Source organism: Rhea pennata, chromosome 14, assembly GCF_028389875.1.
Source record: "Rhea pennata isolate bPtePen1 chromosome 14, bPtePen1.pri, whole genome shotgun sequence".
NCBI lineage: Eukaryota > Metazoa > Chordata > Aves > Rheiformes > Rheidae > Rhea > Rhea pennata.
Genome location: NC_084676.1, coordinates 14,970,849 through 14,994,026, shown reverse-complemented (window position 1 = coordinate 14,994,026; position 23,178 = coordinate 14,970,849). Strand labels below are relative to the sequence as shown.

The 23,178-nt window shown below is 47.7% G+C and overlaps 1 protein-coding gene across 5 annotated transcripts in view; it reads left to right on the top strand.

Annotated features, from left to right (window-relative positions):
• The window catches only part of SH3PXD2B (SH3 and PX domains 2B), an 84,480-nt gene extending 61,546 nt beyond the window's left edge, over positions 1 to 22,934 (top strand). The window contains exons 6-15 of one of the 5 annotated variants that reach the window (XM_062587121.1): positions 3,859 to 3,884; positions 4,550 to 4,585; positions 9,235 to 9,369; positions 10,937 to 11,041; positions 11,761 to 11,844; positions 13,655 to 13,772; positions 15,099 to 15,325; positions 15,966 to 16,015; positions 16,667 to 16,792; positions 17,815 to 22,934. In XM_062587121.1, the coding sequence (XP_062443105.1) occupies positions 3,859 to 3,884; positions 4,550 to 4,585; positions 9,235 to 9,369; positions 10,937 to 11,041; positions 11,761 to 11,844; positions 13,655 to 13,772; positions 15,099 to 15,325; positions 15,966 to 16,015; positions 16,667 to 16,792; positions 17,815 to 19,338 (2,431 nt within the window). In that variant the 3' untranslated portion in view covers positions 19,339 to 22,934. The remainder of the gene's footprint in view (positions 1 to 3,858; positions 3,885 to 4,549; positions 4,586 to 9,234; positions 9,370 to 10,936; positions 11,042 to 11,760; positions 11,845 to 13,654; positions 13,773 to 15,098; positions 15,326 to 15,965; positions 16,016 to 16,666; positions 16,793 to 17,814) is intronic. The other 4 variants (XM_062587122.1, XM_062587123.1, XM_062587125.1 and 1 more) reach the window with 4 other exon arrangements.
• Positions 22,935 to 23,178: the final 244 nt, after the last annotated feature.

Genomic DNA, 23,178 nt, shown 5'->3' with positions numbered 1-23,178 from the left:
GAGGCAAGCATGTAACAGCACTTCTCTAGACACTCTTACAGCCCTTGGTTTTTTTCTGGTTTTATAATTAATAGCTTTTAGTATTTCTTACCTGAATTATGACTGGCAACTCTTGAAGGCCATGAAGGCTTTTAGTGTCCACAACATCCTGCAATAAGGACTTGTTTACCCTCATGTTATTGAAGAACAGCCGCCTCCTCTTTGTTCTGGACCTGTCTCCCTAGATGCTTGTGCTGCAGCCTTGTGCACCCCATCTCTGCACTCCTTCCATTCACTGGATGCAAGGAGATGCTGTCTGATGCACAGAATAAGAAACTTGAGAAACTCAACTTTTTTTCCTAAAAGAAGTGGCATGGAGAATATTAATTGGTCCTGAAAGTTCCCTATTTAGGATTTTCTTTTCATGGGTACTGTGGATTATTATGTGCCTGAAGGACACTGAACTGAGCTCACTAGACCCCAAATAATACCATCTTGTTGACTCAGTGTTTAAGTGCAACTCCTGTTAGACTGGAAACCTTGCTGTGAATGTTCCTGACCAGCAACTGGGAAAGTCTTGGGAAGCAGCTGGAGAAACAGTACTGGGTTTAGCCCTTGGGGCATTTGGGGAGCTTTGTAGGGCTGGTTGGTGATGCATGTTCCCAGCTGTGTAGTGCTGCCCTGTGGTAAATGTGCTGTGACTGCTTGGTTCATCTGTACAATTTGGTTGTCATGCAAGTGAGAGCTAAATGAGTTTCCCAGCAGAAGGCAGACTGGTCTTTCCTTTTTTTCTGACTAGAGTGCCTGGTTTCCAGGAGGCTCTGCATGTGGGCTCTGCTGTGTGCCTTTCCCTGGTCCATAGGGAATGGAGGAGGGAAGAGATGCTGCCAGGAGTTTATTGCCATTTCCTGTCTTGTCTGAGCTCTTGTCCCCTCTGAGGTGGTGGGCTGGAGCTGCTGGTGTCCAGACCTGCAGCTCTTTGTATTCCTGCCAAGAACATCCTGACAGCAAATTGAAATTGCAGCTCCTTCCTTGCCCCCTCACCCAGACGGAGCAACCGATGAAAGGAAACAGGGGGATGAGTTACATTAATACGTTTAGCAGCTGGCAAGGGGAAAAACTTCAAATCTTTCCATCAGAGCCCTTCTGTTAGTGAGGGTATGCATTGCCCACCTGCTTTTCTCCATCGTGCTTATCTGAACTTACTTTTCCTCCCTTTGCACTTGCACCATCAGCAATTATTTTTCTGTGGCAGCAGGAGGTTGCAGGTAGTGCACCCACTCTGCGTGTATGTGGGGAGAGGGAGCACGTAGACGGACAGAGCACTCAGTGGGGCCAGCTGAAACAGGACTGAACTTACCAGGGCTTATTGATAAACCCTGATTTAGCTCTGCAATTTGACCTTTGTTTGGAGACGTCTTTGGGACACCTTGTCTGGTGGATTCCTCTGTTGGTCTCTGAAATGATGTTGTCATATTCAGGTGGCCTCTGCACCATTCCCTGTTCTCTCAACTTAATAGATAGTCTCCAGTTTCTAGGTACAATGTCTCATTTGTTTCTGGAATTTGCTTCATTTCAATTAATTTTATTTACAGCACCATAATCAAGGCCCAGAGGTTTAAGGTGCAAAGGGGAAGGGGCACAGGGAGGATAATGCATTGTTAGCAAAAGCAGTTAACTCTTCAGAGGGTCAAAGAAGAGATTATGGGGAATATTAGTGGGACTGGGCATTGAGCTTGTCATTGCATGGTTGTGGGAACAGCAAGGTGGGCGCTGAATGTGGGAAGGGTAAGCAGCTCCTTCCTCCAGCCTGTCTCTGCAGACTGAGGTGGGGTACTGAGATAAACCCTGCCTGCTGGGAAGGCATTCAGGATATGGGAAGCCAGGAGATGGGCAAATGGAGCCCCTCATTGTGGCTTCAGGTCACAACACCTGAAGGTTGCCCAGAGAGGTTATGGAGTCTCCTTCTCTGGAGATGGTCAAAACCTGCCTGGACACGGTCCTGTCTAATGTGCTCTAGGTGACCCTGCTTGAGGAGGGGAATTGGACTAGATGATCTCCAGAGGTCCTTTCCAGCTTCAACCATTCTGTGATTCTGTGAACACCAGCCAGCAAAGCCAGGCAATCCCATCACACTTAGAAGTTTAGTGTTTTTCCCTGTCCCTGCCTCCCACCTTGCACAGTCCTGCTAATCTCCTTCCCCTGCCTGAGCTGGGCAGGGAGTGCTCTTCTGTGGATGCCTCTGGAGCTGCAGTATCAGCTCTGTCTGCACCAAGCAGACTGGGAATGCGTTGTCAGGATGAACGGCTGGTCTCTGAAGGCATCAGAGTCCCTGCATCACCCGGTTGCTCCAGGGGAATGAAATGTCTGCAGTAATTATATTCTAAAGAAGCAAATAAGCTTAAAAGAGAACAAAGTGGAACCTTTGGCTTGTTTTCTTGCTGAGCATGGAGGGATTTTGCTGCTTGGCCTGAAAACAAATGGAAAGTGGGGGTGAGGGGAATTGTTTTGCAAGTGGAGTTCATTAGAAAAGGAGGGCTCCATCTGCTCTCAGCAGCTCTTGGGCTAGTGCAGCTGCCTTTCCTAGTGGAGGTCAGGCAACTCCTGGCTTGAGGAAGGTGCCCTGTATCTCCAGGTGAAATGTAGTCTTCCTTGGAAGCTGTGCTACCTATTCTGTGCTCGTTACTCTTGCTTGAGGTGACAAAGATTGATGTGTATAGCCTGGTACCAGAATATTTTGCCTTGGCGGGATGGTCTGGCTCTATCACACATGTGAGTTTGAGGAGTGAGGAAAGCGGTTTCCTCTGTAAGCGAGCAGGGAGCAGATTATAGTAGCATTTCAAGGCCACAGTGGCAAATTGTGTAAATGCATTGAGAGTTTTTTTCAGAAACATGGTCAGCTGTGGTCAAAGCTGGTGACAGTGTTGGGGCATTTGTTTCAAATTCAGGCTGGTTTGGTGTCTTAGTTGATTGGCAGTATCTTTGATTTTTTAAAGACTTGTCTTTGCCCATGTTTTTCCTCTATTTATTGTTTGCTTTTTTAATCTTGATTGGTGGAAGCCCCAGATTTTGTTGATTTTGTTGTACTTAGAGAAGGTTGTTTGTGTGCCCTAGGTTTGAGGCAGTTCAGCAACCAGAGAAGGGAAACAGGACCTGTGGTTGCTAACCCATCCCAATAGCTATGCTGCCCATACTGCCGCTAGCAAGAAGACTTGTGCTGAAGCTGCCTCACTTTCACCTCATAACCATCAGTAATTCCTGCTTCCTCTGTCCTTTTCAGCTGCATAGCCCTGGCGTACATCCTCTCTACAACACCCTGCATTAAGTTGTTTTGTTTTGGGGTTTAAATGCTTGCCTTTCCTCAACTGCTTCCCATCCTACCCTTGTCCCTGAGGAAGTCCCGGGACACAGAGGAGCTTCAGCAGTCTTGAAAGTGGTGCCCACTTCTGTGGTGGTTGTGGTCTGTGTTGAGAGTTTTGGGGATTTGGGCTTCCCTCACTCCTGAATCTTGTGTCAGATCATCCCTATCTGTCTGTCTTTTCCAAGTGATCCGGTGTGAGTTGTGGATGTGAGACCAAGCCACCATGGCGGTCAGGCCAAGAGCTGAGCCTCAGCCTATGAAAGACAAAGGCATTAAATTACTAAATGGAAGGAGGGAAAGATGGACTGTTTGTAAGGCTGGTTATACCCAACATCATCTGTGGGAAAATTAACTTGTGTAAAGAAGGTCACATGTTGAGTCGGGACAAAGCCAAAACTAGGTCCAGCGTGCTATCAAGGGAGCCGCGCTGCAACCACTGTACTGCACTGGTTTGTCATTTCAATAACACCCCAACTTCCCCTCTTCCCTCTGCTCATGTTTTTCTTTCTCTTTTTCAGAGAACCCATTGGAAAGAAGAAGTCTGGTAAGGACTCCTTTTTTTCTCCCGTTGTTTCATCAGCTCCTCCTTTTTGCCCCCAGCTTCAGTCAGCTGCTGCTGGAGCTGGGTGTGGGTGCCTGGCCTGGGTGGAACGCTGCCATGCACTGCCTCTGTGTCCTCTCTTGGGGTGAGGGCCATGTCCCCTGCAGCATCACGACATGGTATCTTGTGGGGCTTACCCTGGATTCGCTGAGCTTCCTCCTGATGGCGCAGCCTCTTATCAGCTGGGACTGATGGGAGGGAGTAAGAGTGAGCAAGAGGGCGCCTTCCCAGCAGCACCTCTCCAGGTTTCATTGCAGCCTCTTCAGTGTCTCAGTCCCAAGTGCCTCTGCACCTCTGGTGTCTGGAGAGGGACTTGCAAAGACAGTGTTTCTCCCCTGCTCGTGGGGAAGGAATATTGCTGAAGAGAGAAGAGGCTGGGGCTTTTCGCCAGTGTGGGGTGAGCTCGCCAGCCTTCCTCACTTCCCACGGCTCTGCCAGCAGCAACATGTCCTGGGGAGGGAAGGGTAGGAACTGAAGCGTGCAGCTCTCCAGGCTGTACTGGGCTGCACAGTTTGTTAATCTAATTGTTCCTGCCATTGCTGGCACTTCTGTGTTTGTTTCCTTCCTCCCCTCATGCCTTTTCTCCCGTTGTTTTGTTCCTTCATCAGGGTTTATCCAGAGAACGGCTTCTTTCCTTCAGAGAGGTAGTAACAGCAGCTCACTACCTGGGCCTTGCTCTTGCTTTGCCTTTCGCCTGAGTGACACCTGCTCTTTCTGTGTGGGCGAAATCTCTTGCAAGAAGCTATCACATCCTTTGTAGCTTTCTCTGGTTGCTGGTGGACGCTGGGAAGCAGTACAGAGCTGAGAGAAGAAATGGTGGGCTTTGGGACTGCCACTTGGCTGAGAGGTGTAAGCCTTGCTTTCTGTTAGTACAGCTCAGCTCAAAGGTTGGCAGCTGTTTTACGGGTCCCAGGCAAAGGGCAGGAGTTTGTCTCCAAATAGAAATCAGAGGCTGCAAAATTTCTCAGCAACTTCAAATCTGGAGGAAGTTCTGAGCTGTGTGATGAACAGCATGAAATTGAAAGCGTCCTGATCTCATGATACTTTCTGCTTCATGATTATACCATGATTATAAATTTTGGGTGGAGGACATGGTCTGGGATGCACTACCCCTACTTCTCAAGACAGGGAGACGTATCTCTGTGCAAGATCCCGTAGTTAGTGAATTTTAAGGGTTATCTGAGCTTCTCAGAAACAGGAGAGAGGAGAAGAACCTTCAACCTGTGGATTAGGGAGGGCGTCTTTCAGCTACTGGATTTGCAGAAGCTATAAAATGGAGTGAGAGACTTTGGAAAGCAAGGTCTGAAATTTGGCTGGAGATTCTGCTGAAAATGGTTGCAGAAAGGTTTTTGGCATGAGATTTGGCACTGCGATAAACTGCATAAGAAAATTTACCTGTAGATCAGTGGATTCCTCACTAAGTAGAGATAAAAGGTACAGAGGAGTCTCAAAGACTTAACTCCACTTTTCTTTCTTTTCTTGGACCTGCAGGACATCTCTACTTCGGGAACTCATGGTGTTCAAGCCTCTTAATTGAGATTAGTTCTGGGATGAGCATGAAAAGTTCAGATATTGTCTGCCGGAACGGTGGCTACTGGTTTTGCTCTGTTGTCATGGGCAGATAACTGGATGATCTCCTGACAGACTAGCAGGGATTTGGCAGTGTGGTTAAGACCTTTGAACAGTACTTTCTGCCCAAACTTGGACTACTACAAGATATGTTTGTCCAAACCAGATCTTGTGATGGTAGCTTTCTAGCTCTCAGGAGCCATTTGCAGACTCAGACTATGTGTTTTATACTAGCCTGCTTTCACTGAAACGGTGGCACATCAGCTAGCTTCGTCAGATGAGATTTGTTAAAGATTTTGCTTCAAGTTGAGCTGCTCCTTTCAGTGCAAACATGCTTGGAAGCAGAGAAAAGTATGGGTGGGGATAAAAGCAGGCTGTGATTTTCTTTCTTTCCTTCTTCTTTCTTTTGATAAAATGGAGTTTGAAAAAGTTACGATCTCCCTTGTCTTGAAAACTTCTCTTGTGTGATGGCTCAGTACGAACATCTGGTGAGCAAAAGGCTCCTTTAATTTTGGATCCCCCCCAAGGACAGGACCTCCAATAGCTGCTAGCAAACAATAATAACTATATTTTTGGAAGGTGCAGTAGGCATGGGCTATAGTGTACAGGAAGGGTAGGCCTCAAAGGCAAATACGTCTGTTCCCTCTTTTGTTTCAGTCCTGTCCTTTTTGTTTCCCTCTGGAGGCACTAGCGTCCAAACTCCGTAAGAGTCCTCATTTTTGGCATTTTCTCATACATCTCATGGGTTTGGGTGAACCCAAGGTTCTTACTCCTCTGAGCAGTCCTTGAATTATCATCTGAGTTTGTATTCAAGATGCCACAGCTTGGGTGTGTGCTGCCTGGAGACAGTCTGGCCAGGCAGCAGAGCTAGGTGCACCTCCACCTCAACTTACTCTTTGCTTTGGTGACAAGCATCAGCTCTGCGAGTCCACTCCAAGGACTTCAGTGGATGTTTGACTCAATGAGCATGCCTTCTTTAGGCCATATGTTTGTGCTAGTTTTTCAAATGCATGGGATGTTGTTGAAGATATAGAGTCCTTGTGTTCCTGGCTACACCTGTTCTGCAAAACATGCTCTCTCTTGTGGGCTGTGTACTGTCCCTGACACTTCCACTCCTCCCCAGCCATTGCTATTTTTAAGAGACCGAGTCTGCCCCGAGTAGGACATTTTATAGTTAACTCAACCTTGTATTTTTGTGGTTGAGGATGATTATGCCAGATGAAGGCACTCCTGAAATTAACTCCTACTTCTTCCTCCAAGCTCGATTTACTACTTATATTGCTGCTTTAAAAGGTATATTGAATGGTCTAGAATTGCATACTAAAACTACAAATAGCTTCAGAGCAATGGACATAATTATAGCTAGGGAGGTAGAAAGGAGTGTACTTCTCTCTTCCTGTCGCTGTCATTCTTCTCTCAGTGGCTGAGCAGATGCTCTGATCACTTTAAAGCACAAACCTTTAATTGAGCTAGTAGAACAGATAGTGCCTAAATTCCTAGCATCCTCCATTCATGTTGGAGGGCTATTTTTAACTGTGTCTAGTGTCCCACCTCTGGATTTTGGTATAGAGAAAGCTTTCATTACTGGTAACAGAACCTCTGCACTTGGCCAACTCACCTGCATCTCTGCAGAGAACTGTTTATAGCAGAATAACATGGACAGTTTGTCTCTTGTTCCTTTAAATAAGACTATCCTGAAAATACATTGTTCATTTAAACCTTTGTTGTGGCCTTTCTTTCTCAGAACTAGTTTGAAATGTGGTGACCTTGGCCACAGGAGCATGTCTCTGCAGGAGAGCAGAGCATCCTAGCACTGCTGAAGAGCTGCTATATCTTGTCCGTCTCTGCTAACTCCATATTTTGCTCATTGCAGGATTGTTCCCTGCAATAGGTTCCCACATAGGAAAGACTTTTTGTCAGGTTGAGACCACTCATGTGGTGGGGCAGCCATTGTGTCCTCTTGCAGCATAACAGCACTTGTCTGTAGGAACTCTTTCTTGATACATAGCCTGAATTTGTCTTTGCTGCATTTTACCCTTAACATGCCCAGACTTGACCTCCATTCCCTATGTCATTTCTTTCTCATACATTTCTGAGATCAGGAGGTAATTGCCCTATGTATCAGCCATGCCATAGCAGCTAAAGGCCTGGGCAGATATGATTTCTGTGTGATCCAAAACTTCAAGATACATGCTTGGAGTACACACACAGATAATTTGACCTACCACCAATGATTAGGCCTGTGATTCTTTTGCATCACTTGTGCTGTAATAATTAACACTGCCATATTTCCAAAGCACTTGATAAATTTTAATTAATTCTTACCAGTCCTGGGAGAACTGGGTAATAAAGTAATATCTTCCTCTGACAAGTTTTGAAACTGCAAGGCAAAATCTTGGGCCAGAGGCTAAAGCCAAAGTCTGGAGTGAATGAGGAGTAATATTCAGGAATTTCTGGCATCCTTTTGCTCTTCAGAAGCTTTTACAGGCAGATAGGCAAGTGCTGCTTGTGCTCCGAGCTGACCAGATGCTCTGTGGCTGTTTTAGCATAAAGCTGCTCAGTGAGATTGAAGAGTCTAGTCTAAGAGCTGCTCAGCCCTGAGTACATGTGGTGTTTGCTCACATGGGCCTGCAAAGCACTGTGATTCTGCAATGTCCCTTCATATAACATTACGGCAAACCTCTGAGGGTAGTTGTTGTCAACGTGTAGGGACGAACCTAGCTAGAGATGGATTTGACTTGAAGACGCTGTTCCAGTACTATCGTAGTAAGAAATACCAAGCAAAAGGGATAATCTGTGCTCAGAACACTCTTCTAAATGAAAATGTGCTTGAAAAAATAAATCTATATTTCTGTGATGTGCCGTGCCCTTGTCTGTTGTGTTCCTGGCAGAGGATGGGTTCTGGCATCCACTCAGTGGCAGGTCCCCTTGGCTTAGCCTGTAGTGCCACCTTGAGCCCTGCTGAGCACTGCACCGGGAGTGCTGCTGTGCTGGTTTCTCACTCGTTCAGGAGCTGCCAGACCCTTTTTGCCTTAGCAATCGTTTTGCCTTATGCTATCCTGTCTGTTTGCCCCTTGTCCCCTCCCTATTTTTTTTCCTCAGTTGGTTTTTTTGCTGATGTCAAATTGGGAACCTCTGAGAGGAGTAGCAAAAAGAGCTGAGCACAATTAGTGGACCAAACAGGAGAGCAAAATGTATGGGCAAGTCATGGGAAGGTGGCTGAAATACAGAAGAACAGTGATGAATGGGGCTGCTGCTTTGTCCTGCAAATGCCCATCCACCTGTGTTGCCCAAGCTCTTCAGTCATAAGTGGTGAAGCCTATTGCAGATCATGTGTATTGAGCTGAGGCTTAAGCTGCTCAGTGCGGTTCAGCAGCTCTTTGGCTGGTGTCAATCCACATGAAACTGCCCTGAGCCTCCAGCAGCAGAGACTAGGCAGCTGTTTGAATCTGTGATGGTGGTGGGAATGCTTGGACAGCTCTGTGAGCAGAAGGTGGGTAGCAAGTTCAAAACCTCACCTGGCTGTACTGATCTCACCTGGCTGCTTGTTTGGTCTCTCCCCTCCTCACTCTGCCCAAGTCTCCCGCGCACATATCTCATGCTGGGTCCCGAGGGTGTCCTGGAGCTTCTTGCAGATCAGCAGGTGCTAGGAAGCAGTGGCCTGTGCTCTTGTGAGCTGGTGGTGACCCTGGCACATGGGTCGGTTCTTGTTCCCCCTGTGCAGGAGCTGATTCAGCGTCAGTCGATCCCTTGGTGCTGGAGCAGTATGTCGTGGTGGCGGACTACCAGAAGCAGGAGAGCTCCGAGATCAGCTTGTGCGTGGGCCAGGTGGTGGATATCATTGAGAAGAACGAATCAGGTACAGAGACTCTGGTTTGACAAAGGGCTTTGAATCTACTCTGTGTCACAGAGCAGGGACAGGAATAGCAATCCTGTACTGTTGGCATTATGTTAATAAGAACTTAAGTAAATCAGTCTTTGTGCACCTCAATCGGATGTCCATGGACAGTCATCTTAGGCAGGCCATGGAGGAAGCAGCTTAAACCTGCAGACTTTCTGTGTGAATTGGACAAGATTTAGGGACTATCTCTAAAGGAAGACTGTGATATCCAGCATGCTGAGCACTAGGCGCCGTCCATCTTTTGGAGTTTCACTTCATGTTACTTCTTGCTGAGAGACTTGGCCAGTGAGTCTGGAGGACATAAGCCATTCCCACAACTGACAGACTTGTTTTATTGACAGAGGGGGATGCTGGCCGTGGCTGCACAGCAGCTCCGTGAAAGCAACTATTGTATGTTTTTAATTCCTGCCTCCTGTGAAGGAGAACACTGTGAAGCACTTGGCTGTGGGGCAGGGGGAGTCAGTTGAGCTACTGGTATGCTTAAAACTTAGGCTCCATCTTAACCAGTGCAAAGGGATCATGTCATGTTATGGGTCCAACTTTTGGAGTTTGTTCAGAAGGGTAATTTATTCACTGAAATTAATAGCAGTTGCTTAATGGATTTAAGGATAAGTCACAAAAATAGATTTTAACATACTGGAAACCCAGTCCCAAGAGGATTAATTGAACTAGCAGCTACATTTGAGAATGAGAAAATAAAAGCAACTCTGAAGTAAATGAAACCTATTAGCAGAGCCAATTCAAAAGATACAGCAAATAATTTATTTACCATTTATCAGTCCTGAGTTTCACTTGCATACCAGTAGCTGCAGATTCCTCCCTCAATGGTCTAATTGTCTTTATAAATGATTCTCTGTTGAGATTCTGGGAATGTTGCTTAGTATTTAATTTTTTTTCCCTAAAAACACAAATAACTTGTGCATTTAATAACTGAGGAGAGTGCGTTTATTTTGATTGGACGCTCAGGGTGGCTCAGAATTGCTAGTGGCCTCTGTGGAGCTGGCTAGGTTTCCACTGAGAACATTTGTGTTTGAATGTTGCATTTGCTGTCAGCTTTTAAAATCTGTTGTTTCCACAAATGTAAAGAAGGCAAGAGCGCAGCAGGAATCAGTTATTGATTTGCAGACAGTTTATTCATCTCTGCTAATTAGACGGTGCTCAGTGACCCATACTGAGGGAAAATGAACAATGAAAGAAAAGAAAAGAAAAAAGAAAAGAAAAGAAAAAACGAGGTGGCTGGAGTGTTTCAGTTCTCAAGGTGCCTTGTATTTTTAGTGATGGTTAGGAGGGAACTGTACCTGTAGGTCTCATTCAGCTGCAATTCTCTACTGCTGCTGTCTGTGCTACCTGTTGGATAGTGCTTGGCTCCGTTGCTTTGGGGTCACCCCAAACTCCTTTGTTGGCAGCAAGGAAGGGACAAAACTGAGCAGGTTTGTAGAGAGGGGAGCAGTTTTTGGCTGGTAGCATTTGGCTGCTTGAGCAGTGTGAGTGCCCTCAGCTAAGATGCCTACTGTTTTGTTCTCAGGCTGGTGGTTTGTGAGCACATCAGAAGAGCAAGGCTGGGTGCCAGCGACCTGTCTGGAAGCTCAGGATGGCGTCCAGGAGGAATTCTCTATGCAGCCTGATGAAGGTAAGAGGCAGCTGAGAAAATTGCTCCAGGCTCTTTATGCTGAACTGCATTGAGCCTCTTGCAATACAGCTTAGTCTTTTTTAACCTAACAGGTACAGAGCTCTGGGAAGGATAAACCCACAAGTGCTGTGAGGTCAGGTTGTTTAGTAACACATGCCCATAATGGTCCTGCCTTCCCAGTGCTCTGCTCAAGCGTTGTACCACGAGTGGGGCAGCTGGATACTGACAAGTTTAACTGCTGGCTTTTCTCTGCTCCCCACCAAGGGGCTGAATATGCCACCTCCGAGGAACACCCAGTCCTGCTATCACAATATTTTCTTCAGGTCCCAGGGAGCAGATTTATCTGCACTGGAGGAAGAGGTCCTGGGTAATTCACATGTCTTCTAATCCCAGACAGGAACAAAAAAGCATGCATAGACTTATATCATGACAATAACAAGATTGCAACCTTTGTTTAAAGTAAATCTGAAACACCTCCAGGGAACACATCCTTCCCCTTGACTGCTCAAAGCAGTGCTGAAGCTGGCTCTGCACCTGGACCTGGGGTGATGGAGGTGGGAGGGAGGGATGCAGCCTGGGGAGGGCCTCTCACCTGGGCTCCAGCTGAGTACTCTCTCTGTGCCCTGCTGGTGTCAGCCCTGTTGTTTCTCAGATCTGAAATGCTGCTATCTTATATCCTCTTTTGTCCTTCTCCTGCTTTCCCAACACACTCTTCCCAGTCCCATGGAGATACTGGTCTCTGCCCAGGCACATTGGCCGCCGTCGGACTCTTGGGGACTTGTACACCAGTGGATGGGGTCCAGGTGGACTTTGTGGAGACTTGTTCAGCTGCCCTTGTTCTGTGCTTGCAGCCTTGTTGTCTGCATGTCTGTTTCCTTTGCATGTGATGGACTCTGCTTGTGTCACTTGGGCCATACATGCTCCTCTGCTTTCCATCAGACCCACTCATATCCATCTCTCTTTCCTCTACTGGCAGCTCCTTCTAACTCTTAGAAGCCTGTCTGTTCTGGGTTTAGAGGCTGGAATTTCTGCTTTCCCCAACACATGCATACAGACTACTTGCAACTGCTGCCTTAGTTCCTGCAAGAATAACTCCTGCTCTGAGCCATGGACCTGGCTATTGGTGTTTCATCTGGTGCCAGGAGGAGAAGGGTCAGCTTGGTTTTGCTTAATGTGAGTGGGGAATCCATTACAATATGAAATACTAGGTCTCTTGAGGGTTATGCTCTTCCAAGAAGATGAAGCCAGGAAAATTGAGATGGGGATATATGAATTCCCAGAGATGTGGAGGTTGGAGTTAGATTTTTCCCAAAATGGCCTTTACCCTAATGTGACACTGCTTATGGATAGGCAGTTTCTTTCTTGGCTTTTTGTCCAGAGAGGATAGAGGGATGGATGAACCTGTTTGTCTGATACCTTGTTCACAGGGCTATTAGGAAGTTTCCCCTCCCTATTGAAGGGTAAAACATCTTGTCCCTGCTTACCATGGTTCTGACCGATGGACAGGACATAGGACTCTTCAGGCCAGCCACTTAGCTTTGAGCAATCTCCTGTCTCTCTGTTGAATGGAGACAATCATGAGGACTTGCCTTTGTGGAACAGTTGGAGCTCGTGAGAGCAAATCTGTATGTGTGGAGCTACTTTCTGATATTTATGTGATTTTCTTTACTGTATAGCATACAGTTCTGCTTTAAAGATTCCAAAAAATAAATTCAAACTTAAATGGGTGCATGGAAGGACTTTGATGAAGAGCAGGTGGAGGGAGAGACTCTTACGTGTAAGAAGAGAAGGAGGCTTGCTGTAGATAGCCCAGGCTGAGGAGGGTCATGGTTTCTTTCCCCCAAAAAACTGGGACTAAAAAGAAGGAAGATAAGAACCATATATGTTAAATGACAAAGGGTCAGGAAGCCATTTAGGATGAGGTTTCTAGCGCTCAGAGTAGCACATTTTCTGGAACAGTGACTATATAGGAGAATGAAGGCAAAAAACAACTGGCAGTTAAAGCTTGAATGAGATGTGAACAGGGTAAGGGAAGCTGGTGGTGGTCAAAGTGGATGCGGATCAGGGGCTGCTTCCCATTCAGAGTCCTTGTGAACTGCAAAGAGCGTAAATCCTGGTGCGAGAGTTTGGGCCGCAGGCTGGACGTATGTGGGAGGTGTAAGAGATGAGAGGAGAAAAAGTGGGTACCCATGTGCAATCCTCAGGCTGGCTGTGGCGGGGGAAGCCTCAAAAGAGAAGCTTTTGAAAGGAGCCCTGATTTGTTTGTGCAGTACGAGGCTGTAGGAGTGGATTCAAGGCTACGAATGACTGCATACCTTTGGGGGCTTTAGACACGAGAGCAGACACAGCCCTAAGAGAGAGGAAGGAACTGCTTTGGGCAGTTTTTCTTTGGGCCAGACTAGTTTACCAAAGCTTACATTTCACAACGCAACTGGGTTTGTTTCTGAAAAACATTTCACTGGCATTTCTCTTCAAATGGTCGTGTATCTCTGTGTGTTTGCACCCGAATCACAACAACAATTATTGTCTATGTAAAGCACTTAACAGTTGTTTGACTGAATCCAGGTTTCCATAAAACAATATGTCCATGAAAGTGCACTGTCTTTCCAACAGAGGAGAAGTACACGGTTATTTACCCCTACATTGCAAGAGACCAGGATGAAATAAACCTGGATAAAGGGGCTGTGGTGGTGGTGATCCAGAAGAACCTGGAAGGCTGGTGGAAAATCAGGTATCATCCCTACCCTTTGCTCTTTCAGGGACTGCAGTGGGGGCTATACAAAGCAGTGACCCAGTGTGGAGGGGAGATATGATCTAAACCAAAGTCTAGGATATAGGGGAGGGCGGAGATCAGAATTCAGTTCTCTCCATCGCTGCATGCTAAAGCTAGCTCAAGTTCAGGGCTTCAGCCAATCTTAGATGTGTTAAAACATCTTTAAACCCTCCTTCATTCCTGCACTGGGGAGATATCACTGTGCCACAGCATCACAGGCCCTAGAAGGGTAAAGGGAATCAATGTGGGAACATTAATGTTACGTCATGTGTTGCAGTTGACTAATCTAGTGAGTGTCCCTGAGGCAGGCTGGATCTGCTGGCTCTGCTATAGGAAGCTTCTGTGGAGAAGGGCCATGTCCAGGCCAGGTTTGCTGTATGCAGTGTGTGCTGAGCCAAAGATGCCTGATCATCCCAAGCTGATGCTTGTTTTCGCCTGGAAGCTCGTTTTCTCTCGTCTGCGGTCTAGCAAATGGACTGAGCTGAGCAGGGTGGAAGGATGTGCCACAATTTTCTTAACCTTATGCTGAACCTGAGGTATTGGCAGCAGCAAGGCCCCAGAAAAGTCCATTGACTTTCTAAACTGAGGAGAGCTGCCATGAGAGCTCTAAAGGCAATTACAAGCTCAGCAGCTGGTGCCATCTGAGTGTAATGGCTCCAGCCCGGCCAGCAGGGAGAGTTTTCCTGATGCTGGCGTGAGACCCTCCAGCATGGCAGGCAGACTCCATGGATGTGTTTTTTCCATCACGTCTCAGAGTTGGTTATTCTCCTAAACTCGATGCAGATTTTAGAGCAGGGAAAGGATCCAGGCTGACAGGCCGTGCAGATTGAATGCTTGTGTTCTATCCAAAAAGCAGGTACGTAAGGCCTAGCAGCAACCCTCTAGATTTCCTCTCCGCTTACTCTGCCAGTGTGTTTCATTCCTGAACTTGTGCCATTGCTGAGGTGAAAAGGAAACCAGGCCTCATGGCTTTCCCGGCCCCAGGCCTGCTGGCTGTGGCTGGCTTGCATGGGAGCATGAGTCATTGCTGGAGCTTTCCAGATGCCCACATGACAGAAACGGGGCCTGAGTCTGAGCAAACTCATTTCACCCAGGTCATGTGGTGATTTGGCCTTTTGGTCAATGCTTGTCCTGAACTCTGGCCCCGGCAAGGTCCCCCCACCCCACAGCACAGTGGATCATCCCTCTGGAAAGGGCTAGTGACATCTGAGTCCTGAGGCAAGGGTGGACGGATGGCAGTGCTGAGGGTGCAGCACAGTGATGCCCCTGTTATTACTGTCACAGGTACCAGGGCCAAGAAGGCTGGGCCCCGGCCTCCTATCTCAAAAAGGGGAACGGAGAACTGTTTTCACAGAAGCTGGGGTCAGGCTCCTCCGCTCATTCATGTGCCTTGGATCTGGATGGCATCTCCCGGCAGCAGAACGCAGCAAGCCGAGAGAAGGACGGGCTTGCCAGCCAGAGAGATGGGAGATTTGACAGCCGTCCCCTGCCTAATGCTGACATTCGACGCAGTAAGTGGCCGGTCAGGAAGACATTGTTGGTGGCTGGAGTTTCAGTGCAGGCTGCCTTACGAGCTTCTGGGCAATGTAATCAGGTGTGAGGGAGCCAAAAGCCCTGTGGGCACTATGAGCTTTGCAGCAAGGTCTGGAAGTGGCGTTGCCTAGGCAAGCAAGGCAAGTGAGCAGTGCTGCCCAGGGATCTGCTGGGCTCACTAGATGTAATGGACACTGCCCCCCTCCAGGGCGGCAAATTTGACTCCAGATGCTCTTCTCTCAGGAACTGAGGCATTTTAACCTGACAACTAGAGTCAGGGCTTCTGGTCAGGCCTGCAGTGAAAAGGCAAATTCACCTGGTCACCGCAGCCTCACATCCCAGTGGCATCTGCTGGTTCAAAACTACCTCCTGTTCCAGTGAGATGGCCTGTGTGACCCATGTTGTAGATACCAAGCAGACAGGGCCCTCAAATGGCTGACTTCCCAGGCTTTCCCCCTGCCATTCTGGGAAGTGAAAGGGTAGGAGGCAGTTTTTAGAGCATGGACATGGACATGGAGACATGGAGACTGCCATACTTTGCTCTTCCACGTGTCTTTGGGGAATGTGCATGGGACCCACAGCCAGACCTCAACAGCATCTGAAATTCTTCCTCCACAGAGTCTCCAAAGATGAGGCAGAGACCCCCTCCTCGTAGAGATCTCACCATAGTAAGTATGCCCCAAGCCCTCCTGGAGGCCTGGAGACCCAGAGAAGGGTGGTATTGTGTGTGATTGCCCCATTCTTGATCTTCTCAAAGCATCTGCTTACAGTCACTGTTGGAGACAGAAGACTGAGCTAGAGATACCTCTGGTCTCAGCTAGTGTTGTTGTTCTTATATTCCATTTGCCAGCAGAAGTAGAACAGCAATGGCAGGGGGGAGATGGAGAGAAGCACTGAAAAGGAGCTCTGGTCTCTGATTATTCTCAGCTTGGGCTCTACACCTGTACCATAGTCTCTGCATTTGTTCGGGGTTAGAGCAGGCATATGACCTTCCTGCCATCACAAGACTCCTCTGTTTGCAAAGGTGAACCTTTGGTCAGTTTGTCCTGCAAGGCTAACTTGCCAGTGCAAAGTTGCAAGCCAGCTCCCTCTTTCTGGAGAGAGTAACTTTGCTGTTAGTGATACATCTGACAATCTGGACAATTTCCTTTTCAGCCTGGAAGTGATTTGGCGATCTGTACTGTTAGAATACTGCATGGGCTAAGCTGACCACCCAGGCCTGTGCTAGTGTGCTTCTCTGCAGGCTTTTAGACTGTGTGAACATTGTGTTGCACCTTCCGTAGAAACAAGTTGATGGGTTTTGGTTTTCATTGTCATAGCCACGTGGTTTGAACCTGCCTAAACCTCCTGTCCCTCCTCAAGTGGAAGAGGAGTATTATACCATAGCTGACTTCCAGACCACCATCCCAGATGGCATCAGCTTCCAGGCAGGAATGAAAGTAGAGGTAAGAATATCATCTTCTCTTCTTACATCTCCTTTGCAGGAGAGCAGCACTCCTGACCCCCTTGGCCCTGGGATCCTGTTTCAGGCAGGGAGGAACCCCCATTGTAATCTGGATGGTAACTGAGCACAGTGGTGGATGTTATTGCATCTGTAGACTGTCAGCATCATGGGGCTCACCTAGAGCAGAAGAAAAACTCTATGAGCTCATGAGGCATTGGAGTCCTTGCTGCTCCTGGCAACTTCTTGTCCTCCAAGTGTGACTGAGCTAATGGAAATTAAAATCATATTACAAATGGAGGTAAAGGGTTTCTTATTCAGGCCTGTTCTAAACTTAAAAGCCCTCACAGAATTGCTTAACTAGCATACAGTTTTGCTGACAGAATCCAAATTGTAGATCTAATTGTGCTTTTCTACATGTAAGTTATGTCTCCCTAGGAAAGCTTTTCCTTTATTGCTGCCCAGTCACCCCTTCTCAGTGGAAAGCAGATCATAGTCCCATTTCTGGAGCGTACAGAGACCAGAAGTTTGCTCATCTGTGTGGGAATGCTGCTGGTTGACTGTTGCAACAGTGCCGCGCAGTGGCCACTGCAAGTACTTGAGAGAGCTGTGTCTTGAGAGAGCCTGTCCTGTCTTTCAGTGCTGGATTGTGACAGCTCAGCAGAGCTCTCCTAAGCATTCATGTCTGACATGATTATGTCGTTCCTTCAGTGAGCTGCCCCCCAGTCTGCCCCAGTGCCAGCTCCTGGCACCTGGATCATCTCTCCTAGAAGAGGTCATCAGCAGGATTCCCTCTCCTTAGGATGCCAGTTGTGTGCTTTGCGGGCTGAGTCAGTAGTAACAGCTATATGAAAAGCATTCATACTGACTTTCCCTGTGATTACATGGAATTTGGATACCAGGTTGGGGGAGGCCTAAGCATGAAGGCCTTGTGTCATACTGATCTTATTTCAGAGATACTGAGCATCCCCTGCTGTGCAGAGAGGGCTGATACATGCATGTCTAAGGTTTCCTTTCCTTGTGCAGGTTATTGAGAAGAACTTGAGTGGCTGGTGGTACATTCAGATTGAGGAAAAGGAAGGCTGGGCTCCTGCTACTTTTATTGATAAATACAAGAAAACTAGCAATGCATCCAGACCAAACTTCCTGGCTCCATTACCCAATGAAATGGCCCAGCTCCGGGTTGCTGATGCCGCAGTGGAAAATAGTGCCAATGAAGAAGCCACTGGACCGTGCAGGCCACTGCCAGAGGCTCCTCCAAATGGTATGGACTGTGGTATGAAGTGGGCCAAAGACTGGAAAGGGAAAGAGGCTGCTGAGAGTGCAGATATAGCCTTCACCTCTGGGTATGAGGAGATCTCAGACCGTGATGTGGAGGAGAAGCCCAGCCTGCCACCCAGGAAGGAATCAATCATTAAATCAGAAGGCGAGTTAATGGAGAGGCAGAGGCCTCCTCCCAAGCCTCCAGGCATGATTTTGCCCATGATCCCACCGAAGCAGGCAGCAGCCCCAAAGGACAACAAAAAGCCAGAGCTGAAAACGGAGAAAGGCAAACTGTTCCAACTGAAAAACGAAATGGGACTGGAATGTGGACACAAGGTGTCGGCCAAGGAAGTAAAGAAGCCAAATCTCCGACCTATTGTCAAGCCAACCAAGCCAAAAACTGAGCCCTTGGAGGACAAGCCTGAGCCACTTACCCAGAATCCTTTCTTGAAATCAAGACCTCAGATCAGGCCAAAACCTGCTGCTGCTCCCCGGGCTGACCCACCTCCAGCTGATGATAAACTGGACATTTGTAGCCTGCGAAGCAAGCTTAGACCTGCAAAGTGCCAAGAGAAACCCTCTGAGCAGGATACCGCTGCCAGTGAAAACTCCTTCAGTAATACCACGATCCCCTCGGAGACTTCTGGAAGGTTTCAGGAGCGACCAAGTGTGGAGAGCAAGCCTTTGCCTAAACTGGACAGCCAAATCTCAAAAGAAGCACTGCCCAAATGTCCTCTGGGCCCAGCAAAGATAGCTCACCCTGAGCCAAAGAGTGACTACCCAACTCCTAGGGAGCCCCCGCCTCAGCGGCCTGTTGTACCACCTCGTAGACCACCACCCCCCAAAAAAACAGCATGTCCTGCCTCTGGCCCCATGTCAGAGGTGAAAACCCCAGCACGGGAAGCGCCTGAAATCAGATCTTCCGCTGTACCTGGCAGGCCCATGCTGGTTCCACCGAAAGCGAAACCGTTCCTGTCTGCTTCAAGCCAAGATGAAACCAAAGTGAAAAGCAGCTTAGTCCCAAAGGTAATATCCAAACCAGTGGAGAGAGGGGAAGCCAAGGAGAAGACCTCTGTCCCCTTCTCCAATCTGGACATCTCCAAGGAAGCTCTCTACGTGGCAGTGGCAGATTTTGAAGGTGATGAGGAGACCAACAGCTTTAAAGAAGGGACTTTATTTGAAGTTCGTGAGAAGAACAGCAGTGGCTGGTGGTTTTGCAAGGTCCTGACTGGTGGGCCTTGTTGGGAGGGCTGGATCCCTTCCAATTATCTAAGAAAGAAGCCATAGTCTGTCCTCTGTTTACATGGTTGCAGGTTCCTTGTTCTCTCACCTGAGTATTTAAATAGCTTATTAATTTATAGCTTGCCATAAGACTGGCTTTAAAAACAAAAAAAAAAAAAAAAAAAAAAAAGAAAGTAAAGAGAGCTACCTTACATTCCAATTTGTCCCCTTCTGAGGTAGCATGCAAGAAGCAGGCTCAACACATGCAGCTAGGCCTCTGGTCTGTGTGCCCTCACCCTCCCTCCTCCCCACATCCCTGGAAATACTTCTCTCCTTTTGCCGTGTACAACAGCCCAGCCATGTAGTGCTGTTCTGAACAAGCTTCATGGCATACAGTGGCTAAGATGGTTCTCCCTGCTGGGGAGGACATTAATATCTTGATAGGCATTTTTGCCACCTGTACAGGGAATTCGAAGGAAATATAGCAGGAGGCAGGTCGAGGAAATGAAGCTTGGCCTGATAGCAGTGAAGGAAGTCTGTATTCACAAAATGATTTGCTTCTCCCTGAGACTCAGGGTCATGGTTAAATGTTATACATCATATTGCTTAGTTCAGGTGTGTAGCAGAGTCACAGGAAACAAGAAAATAAGGAGAAATGATTGTTCAGAGCCAGGTCCCTATAGCTCTGTGTGCACGTACAAGCACATATGTACGTTGGAGGTCAGCAGTTATGCTCTAGTTAAGGTCTGTGCCTTGCTTCCCCACTGCGCATGCCATAAGAAAGGTCCTTCTCTGTTCTGTAATGACAAGTGTTAATTTAAACATCTTCCTCTTGGGAAAAACACACACGCGCACACACACACACACACACACACACACACTACAGGTCCTCTCTGTGCTCATCCAGGGCTCTATGCAGACTTATACCTTGTAGTGTTACAACCAAATGAGGTATTTTGCTTCAGTAGCTGAAGAATACTATGCAATGCGCAGAGGACTGGAGTGACCCTATAAGCCCTGGAAAGATGATGCTTTGCTTTCCTTCCAATGCAGACTGTACTGCCTGTTGGACTAACCGGGGACGGACTGTTCCCGTGACCCACCGAGCTTCCCAGGGCTGGCAGGCAGCAGCCAGAGGTGGGTCCTTTAGTAGGTGCTGATATTATGAAGTGCAATCCAGAACGTGGGAGTTCAGCTCCTCATGACAGCCAGTTGTGAGGTGTGTCTGGTGCTCAGGTGTTCTCTGTCTCTCTGGTTAAATTCACTTCCTAATGCTTTCTTATTTTACTTTTCTTCATTCTGCTGAGGGGAAGGGAATAGCATGGAAGAATACAAACTTCTAGTTGACTCCATCTTCCTGACCGTGCTGGTTTGTTAAATTTTCTGAGATGCCTTGTTTGTCTCCCCATCTGTCTGTCTTCCTGTACTCTAAATACTTTCATTACATCCTGTGTGTTAGTCTGCTTGGGGGCTTCAAGTCAAACTGCACCTGTTTTTTTTTTCCATGAAACTCCTACCTGCCAAGCATAATCTTGCAACATTTATCCAGGCTTGCAGCATTTATCCCAGCAGGAAGACAAATGTAGTGTGCCCAGCTGTCATTCCCTTGTGCTCCATCTTCCTGTCTGCACTTGGCTACTTGCAGATTCAGAACAACATTTCTCTATCTGAAGAGCTTTAAACCCAGCACTTCTGTGGGTTTATTGTTGACCAAGTCCATCTGCCCTGTCTGTTCTAATTGCAGCTGTAAGTGCTGTTTTGCTGCTGAAAACAGTTATAGTTTTCCCTCTAATTTGAGGCTGGCAGAATGGAAGACACTGCGTGCTGTAGGAGTATTGTCCACTTCCCTGAACATTTGCTTCCATCTTACTTTTTCTTTCGTGAAAACATGTGGTTAAAGATATCTCTGTCTATGTACAGAATGAAAATGGTCATTTTGAGAAGGTGATGGGGGCAGTTTGTCCCAGCCCCTGTTTTGACCAAACAGAGAAGCCATCCTAGTTCATTTTAGTATCCGGAAGCCCCACGGTTCATTTTTAGCCATGGGAATTCATGCACCCAGGTCTCTGGCTGATTCTTCTGCCTCCTACCTACAGTTTTCTCTGATCGCACGTTAGGGCTGACTCACCTGATCTGGCAATAAGCAATGTATTTGCAACAAGATCCAATAAGCAATGTATTTGCAACAAGATCCAATAACAAAGTTACCTATGTGGCACTTAGAGGTGTTGATGTGCTCCCAGGAGAGTTGCACAGTGGGTTCAGAGAACAATACTGCCTTGTCTCTTTGCATCTCTTGCTCCATTAAAGCTCTTTTGCTGTGGAAATGAAGGCAGCCCTTAGGATGGGTTAAGACAGAGTTGGCCAGCAGTCAAATTCAGCTCCCGCTTTTACTGAGAAGGAGCCATGTCCCTCACCCCTCGTCTGCACCAGCTGCTGTTGGTTGTTCCAAACAGCAAGTTGAAGGGGCTATATGCCCTTTTCCTGGGACAGTGCTTCCTTGCTCTCTCTTCGCCAAACAGTCTTTTTGGTCTCAGAGGTGTCTGTCTCATTTCTGCATCTCAGACCTCATTGATCACAATTTTCCTCACATGGGACAATGCTATTTCTGTTTTTCCATACTAAATGAGGACTATTTCTGTTTTCTTCCCAGACTGAACACTAGAACTGGTAGTGCTTCATATTGCTGACACAAGTACTGTATTTGGCTCATTGAAAGCGTGACAGGATTGGTTCCTTGTTCGTCTAAGAACGTAGGCTCAGTTCCCAGCACGTACTGTATGTGTGGGGTCATCCTTCACAGGATCACAGGCACCAGATGCCTTCCCTGTCCTACTGCTCCTCAGACTGGGGGGTTGCCCCATGCTGTCTTTGAGGTGGGAACGGACCTTGGTCTGGAACAGTGCATCCCAGTAAGGAAGATGCTGAGAACCGTTGTGCTAATAGAATTGTTTCCTTCAGCTGTCCAACACTTCTCCCTTTTGCTTGGTAGCTACATAGGCCCTCTGACACTGAGCAGTGAGGGCTTGCAGCAGGCTCTTATGCCCTGTGGCAGGAGGTACCTCCTCTCTGTACCTTGCACGTAAAATGAGGCTAAGTTCACTGACTACCTCATCAGGAGGAGGAAGGTGGCCTGGGGGCTCGGTTTGCTGGTGTTTGCCATGCGCTTTGAGATCTGCAAGGCTCCAGAGGGAAGGGCCACGTGTTTTCCTACATGTATTGCCCTCCCTCCCCTCCCACAATCACCAAAGCACTTGCCCACCACCAGCAAAACCCTTCCCAGGCAGCCCCGAAGCCAGGACTCGCTGTGTGGGGGACAGCACCACGCCTTGTGGCACAAGAGCCGTATGCCGGGGCGGGGGGGGGGGGGTCCCTTGGCTTGGTGCATCCCAGGCAGGCTGGAGGCCTCTCGCTGCACCTCGCTCCTTCTTGCAGACTCTAGAAGCCTGTTTGTTTGTCTCTGTCGCTCTATATTATGTAAGCGCGTATAAGTCTACATTACCGTGGGCGGGTGGGGGTGTCAACGGAAGATAGATGTAGCTGTGTAAATGCCATATCTATGCTTTAACCATTAGAGGATTGATTTTTTTTTTTTTTATTTGGTGTTTGTTTTTTAATAAACAAAAAGAAAATGCTTGACTGGTTTCAAGCACAATTGTGAACCTGTGTCGGCCTGGCGTGTGTCCATATTGCTTCACGGTGAGTTGCCTTGGGAAGTGTGTTGCTGTCCTTTTTAGAGCGGTGGCAGCTCTACCTAGCTACCTGGCTCAGGTTTTGCATTTGCTTCCCATTCTCATGGAGAGCTGGAAGGTTTGTCCTGTGCTAAGCAGCCATATGCACCAGCTTCTTCTATGTTTTACTGCTCTTTGCCACAGCTCCCAGCCCATATTTTGGCTCTTACCTCTG